This window comes from Cydia splendana, chromosome 13 (genome assembly GCF_910591565.1).
Source record: "Cydia splendana chromosome 13, ilCydSple1.2, whole genome shotgun sequence".
NCBI classification, from domain to species: Eukaryota; Metazoa; Arthropoda; class Insecta; order Lepidoptera; family Tortricidae; genus Cydia; species Cydia splendana.
The window spans coordinates 19,771,258-19,777,495 of NC_085972.1; the positions used below are offsets into that span (position 1 = coordinate 19,771,258).

General features: G+C 35.9%; 2 protein-coding genes across 2 annotated transcripts in view; both read left to right on the plus strand.

Annotated features, from left to right (window-relative positions):
• Window positions 1-897, plus strand: part of LOC134796291 (broad-complex core protein isoforms 1/2/3/4/5) — a 51,106-nt gene extending 50,209 nt beyond the window's left edge. Inside the window, exon 6 of the mRNA XM_063768367.1 lies at window positions 2-897. Within this exon, the coding sequence (XP_063624437.1) occupies window positions 2-216 (215 nt within the window). The 3' untranslated portion in view covers window positions 217-897. The remainder of the gene's footprint in view (window position 1) is intronic.
• Window positions 180-3,991, plus strand: LOC134796301 (broad-complex core protein-like). Its single transcript, XM_063768386.1, has 2 exons — window positions 180-307; window positions 876-3,991. Exon 2 carries the CDS (start codon window positions 893-895, stop codon window positions 1,223-1,225), a length of 333 nt encoding a protein of 110 aa, XP_063624456.1. The 5' UTR covers window positions 180-307; window positions 876-892; the 3' UTR covers window positions 1,226-3,991.
• Window positions 3,992-6,238: the final 2,247 nt, after the last annotated feature.

Genomic DNA, 6,238 nt, shown 5'->3' on the forward strand with positions numbered 1-6,238 from the left:
GGTAAAAAGTTATTCTCGTGTTCGCTATGCGGGAAGGTATTATGCTCGAAGGCGTCGCTCAAGCGGCACATTGCCGACAAACACGCCGAGAGGCAGGAGGAGTACAGATGCACCATCTGTGAGCGAGTATACTGCTCGAGGAACTCCCTGATGACCCATATATACACCTACCACAAGTCGAGGCCGGGGGAAACCGATCAGATTCGGTTTTTTTAGTGACTACTCGGACGGAGTTGGCGCGGCGCGCGGCAGTGTTCTAGCAAAGAGAACCATCAGAACAACCTCGCCTATACCACCGCACTCCCAGGTCAGACATAGCTTTAGCAGCTAAGGATAAGACGCTAACTCATTAACAGTGACTTTCTAATAATAATCATGCACCGTTTTAATCTTAAGCTAGGGTTAAGGTTCCTTTTCCGTTTACATTTAAAATATACGATACTTTTTTTGACACTTAAATTTTTTTGGGAATATTTTCTTTTATTATTTTTTTCAATTTGTTTAATATCCTGAGCCGAGTGCCCTCTCCCATCGAGATTCGCAGTTTTGACGTTGTTGTGTTGCTTGAAGCATGCTTCTATCATTTTGTTATCACGTGTTTCTGTGTCATTGTGGTTGAGAGAATTTTCTAAGATTTGAATAAAAAAATCGTGATTACTGTGTAGTTAGTCAATGTGTACAGTGCATATTATTAGTATTATAATAATAACTATTATTATTACTATAACCTCATACATTCTCCATTATTAATAATTGCTATAACAGTAACTTTCAATTAATACTCCTTTTATAGTCTTGTCTGAGAGATTCGCTGTTCGGTTCCCAGCCGAATGGCTTAACGGAGCGGTATAATAGAACTGTCTTTAATTTTGCAGCTGTACCGCCCCTCCGTATGCCCCCGCCGACCGCCGGCGGGATCAACGAGCCACAAGAGTGTCCGTACTGCCGCCGGACATTCTCTTGTTACTATTCCCTGAAGCGACACTTCCAAGACAAGCACGAGCAGTCCGACACCCTGTACGTGTGCGAGTTCTGCCACCGAAGGTACCGGACTAAGAACTCCCTGACGACGCACAAGAGTCTGCAGCACCGCGGCTCCAGCGGCATGCTGAAGCGCCTGCTGAAGACCTCGGCGCTGCAGAGCGCGCTCGCGCCCTCCCCGCATCACCTGTTCGACTTGGGCGCCAGCGACCACGCGCCCCAGCTACCCCCTGGCCTTCAATGACCACAAACCATGGCTTAAATCGGTGGCTACTTCACCCTCGCACGAGTGCGCTCGGGCCCACCCGCTCGCATTCGGCGCGAGGCACAATGGACGCGGATACGAAAGGGATAGCATCATGTGCAATATAACGGACAATGCCAAAACAATGCAGGACTTTGCCGCATTATTAATTAATCGTATTATAATTAGTTAAATATTGACGTTAGTTTTAAAATTACATGAACAGTATTGTCGCGCGGGCGCCGCACGATGTGGGCGCCCTTGCTTAATGAAAGGCGAAGCGTGCCCGCATCGCGGGGCCTCGCTTAGTGTACGCTTCGACGATCGAACTTCGCTTTGTGACATTATAATGTAACAGTACTAAAGTTACTGGCATTTTCTAGTGAAAATGTTCAAACAGTGTTCAAAATGACAATGTAATCCAGAGCAATACTAAAGTATTAATATTTCTAGTACTGCCAAAATTATGCCAACCGTATTGTGAAAGAAGAACGTTTTTTTTAAATCACTTTTCGATTAATGTTTAGTGTCAAATTAGAATCGCTAACTGTACAAAAAAAACGTACAAATTTTAAACCGTAATTTTTAAAACGCAAAGAAAATATTTTTTAAAGCGACTTTTTCGGAACGCCAAAATCTAAATTTAAAAAAATACAGATTATATAGTAATTAATTAACCAAAAAAATTAGATTAAAAATGTTGATGTTGAGTAAAAAACAAAGACTTCTTAGAATCTGATTTCGAAAGTACAAAATTAATGTCTAATTGAAACATATGTGTAATCTATGTGCGTTTGGCTTCAATTCTAATGGTATCATCAAGTAGCCGTGCCTTCGTTCTTCTTCATGCCATTAAGTATTGGTGAAGGTTGCGAGGAGCGCGGCGTGGACTGTGTGGCGTGGCGAGGACAGTTGGCGGACGAGCCGCCGCCGAGACTTACAGGGTTGCGAGGCACGCACGCCGCGAGAGGGTCTTCGAAAAGGTTCGGTTCGACGATCGTATACGTGTGCATGATTTCAAATCATGATGTAAAAGTAAAGCGTTTCTTCTGTAATAAATTACGTAGTTTTAGGTATTAATAGAATTATATTTAATCTGTATCCAATTTCGGATTTCTCTCTATGAGTGTATAGTGGTTCTTATTTAAATGTCGACCAACGTAGCGGACGTCTCGTTATTGAAAATTTATTAGATTATTATTATTATATTATTCTCAAAAATCTTAGGATAACCATAAGATGGCTGCAGATTGTAAAAAAAATATTTTATTTACTTATTTAATGATATTATAGGAAATTGCTTAGGAACCGTTTCGTCTGAAATTAAAACATATCTGCTCAGGGTGTACATTGGCGAACGATAAACCTATCAGGAACTACAGGCGAACTCCCGACATATCACAAAATAATATGTACGAAGACACCTCAAGGAAAATATATAACACCGTGATATTTCACAAGCCAAAGAAAGGGGATATACATATGCCAATATGCATTTATTTCCAGTAGAATAAAACATTCTGAAAAATCTAAAGAAAAATTAAAAATAAAATTAGGTATCGTGCCATATCCAAATTATTGTTAATCAGTATCTTCTTCCGTATACTATATATATACCTATGAATACCTATGAATTTAAAAGCCGACATATCAGTCACTGAAAGTGAATCGTCAGTAAAGATCAGATCATCAATTTTCAATCAATGCACAATTTCATCTTCGTCAGTCGAGGATTATGCATTTATTTTTCCAATTATAAGTATAACTTGAGTTAAGAATTTTAATTTTAGATTTTGTATTTTAATTTCCTTTTTCGGAATGTTACATATTCGTACTTTGTGATATGACTATATTTAATGGAACGTTATTTGGTATTTATCCAAATACTTAGTTATAACATTTAATTTTCGTAATTTGAACCTCAGCTTAGATATTAAACAAAACAAAAGCAGGGTTCACCCGTTTCGGAAATAATCATTTTCTAATTTTTTGAGGTCATCCCCAGCTTACAACGCATATACCTCCTTTTTCGTAATACCTCAAGTATATTATTTTGTTTTTAATTTTTATTTCAATGTTACACATACTGGCTGTATAGAAGAGTAATTTCGTTTTAAACGCGTTCAGTTCGGTTCGTTCGGACAAGAATCATTAGCCGAAGCTTAGATGAGACAACAAGCGGGTAGTTTGAATTGTAAATACTTATAAGTTAGAAATTACATCGTAAATCGTGGCATCATTTGGGAATAGAAGCCTCGTGATATTATTAACTAAATGGTAAAATAGATAAAATCATTAACGGAAAGGATTTTTATATATTATTCTACTAATGGATTTATTGATAGTGAAACTTAGACGTAGTCTTTCCATAACGTTTAGTGTTTGTGTTTGTTGTTTTCGCTGTGCAATTATTTCTTATCGGTTTGGCTGTTTGTAAACTAGGTTGTTGACGTCGTTATTTTTTTTTGGTAGTTTCCCACCTATTTGGAATTCTTAATTCGAAATTTTGATCTCAGTTGACAGCTGCGTACTACATCAATTTCGGAGACAGCCGTTTGTGATTGTTATTAGGTCTTAAAAGTGAATTTGCGTTAAGTTTGGATATGTGTCGGCAAAAAACGGGACCGCAGCTATGAAATTCAAAACCAGAACGAAATCTATAAAAAATAACAGCGAAACGATGAAAACGTTTGATATTTTGCAATGTATACCAAAATACTGCATTTTTATGTATAGTAAGTCGATAAGTGAGAAACTTTTGTAATACTTAAAATAAAATCGCCCTCTGATTATAACGATATAATTTCGCATTGCCAGTTGAGTTTTGTTAAGTTTACTAATGAAATATATAAACCGACTGTGTTACTAAGTAGGGTAATGCACAAAATAACAACAAGATGCCTTCTTAACAGTACAACTATAACAATAGCCTACTAAGTAAATATGTAAGATACCATACTTGGGATACTTTGTGGGGGCGTCATAATAGGCTCAGTAAATGCTTTACATTCGCTCGGAGAAGATCGAGCGGTTTTTTGACTTTTTTTTGAGTTTTTGCACCTCCTAAAAAATATCAAAATGCTCGAATCTTCTGCTTACGCGTATATTGGAATCTGCATTTAATAAGGCTTTTATCTCTTTGCTCAATTTGACCAGTAGACTTTTTAGTCTTAAACCGCCTGCAAAAAAATAAATAAAAAAACCCCCACAAACAAACATAAATGAAACAGCAAGTATTTTTGTTTTCTTAGCGACGTAATTATAAACGATAAATATAAAAATAATGCAACTTACGCTAAAAATACATTTAACGCAAAAATGCAACTTAAAATAAGATTAAAAACTAAATATCATTAAAATATTCATATCAGTAACATACAAGTTCACAAACGGATTCACAAAATAACAGTTTTAGGAATATGTCTTAACGATTTTAAGTATTACCTCCAACTACTTATAATTTTAATGTATTACTTACACTTAGCGTCTCCAGGACAAGTCAATATATACGTGATTTATATTTATCTAATACAATATAATATATTGTAAATGCCAAACTAAGTTATAGCACTTGTTACATAGTTTTTCCCATACATACATTATTTTTGTTGACCATTTCCATGTTTAAAATGCAATAGTATATCGTCTGTCTTTAAAGTACCCGGTCCATATTATTTGTATGGCCGGACTTTAAGGGTTATTACATTTAACTCTTCACAGGAAACGTTGTCAAGCTTTTTCACGAATCAGAACAAGAACCAATAAATTATAATAAAAAAAGACCACCAACAAACCCCTTTTTTCCTTAATCGTGTAAAAAAATGTTAAGATTTTTTTTGTTCAAATTATTGGTAATATTTTCGTGAAATCGAAAACGTGAAAGTTAGGAAGTCTCCTGCGGGAAGGTAGATGTAATAACCCCTTTAGATACAGATGACCCAGTACCTACAATAGATAATAGAAATATTTCAGTTGCTCGGCCAGGGTAGTGGAAATCAACATGAGAATATACCGACTTCATTGTTTTATTTGATAACTTAATAATAAATAATGGGCATCGGATACCAATATACCCCTTACGGTAGACGAATTTTAATCTCATATTAATTTGATATTGTTTGACATGACTTACAATATATCTCATCTACACTTAGCAGAGCGAGCGAGATGTACTTAGAGTAGTATCAAATTAATATCAAATCAGTGTGGTTATTAAAATCGATTGCCTCTCTTCGCCGCATGCGCAACATTTAACATAAGGGTACGTTTACATTGTGTCAACTGATGCATACAAATGTCAGACGTAGCAGTCAACGCAGTGTAAAACACCTTAATAATTATTATATTAATTCTGATCGCCTTTTCTAATATCATGTTGCAAGATTGTTGTTTTACATTGTTTCTCCAAAGTCGGTGTACTCTTAAATCAATAGCTTTAATGTTATATCAGTATCTTCCACTTTATTATAATAATACAGTTAAAGCAATAGTTCCCAATCTGCCAACGTAAGTACCTCAGTAATTATAGTTATATACTTTATATAATCTATTAAACAGTTACAGCCAGCAGCCGTCGCCATGTTTTCGATAGTTTCAGTATTATTTTCATGTTATGTATGTTAAGTTGGTCCTTCTCCTTAACTGATCAGTTCAGGAGACCAAAGTGCACTCAAAAGCTATAAAAATTTGTCGTTTTGTATGAAAGTGTTTACAGAGGTGATCCTTTTTTATTGCTTTCGAGTGTAGGCGGCGATCTGCAGCTTCAGTGAATAGTGACATAAAATGTAGTTCCGTAAATCAAAGTGCACTTACAACTTTTATATAAATACCTGATAAGTATTATATACTAAGGAATAGATTCACGTACTCCCGGCCGAGCAACCATCGTTGATTCCCCGTCTTTTACAATATATAAATGTATTTACAATTTACACACTTATGACATACAATATACTCACAGTTATTGCTATAAGTAACTTTTTATCTACAGATAAAATAAAGCTTGGTGTGATT

Bases quoted from the DNA above. Each gene is read 5' to 3' on its own strand.
- LOC134796301 (XM_063768386.1), top strand. From the start codon at position 893: ATGCCCCCGCCGACCGCCGGCGGGATCAACGAGCCACAAGAGTGTCCG.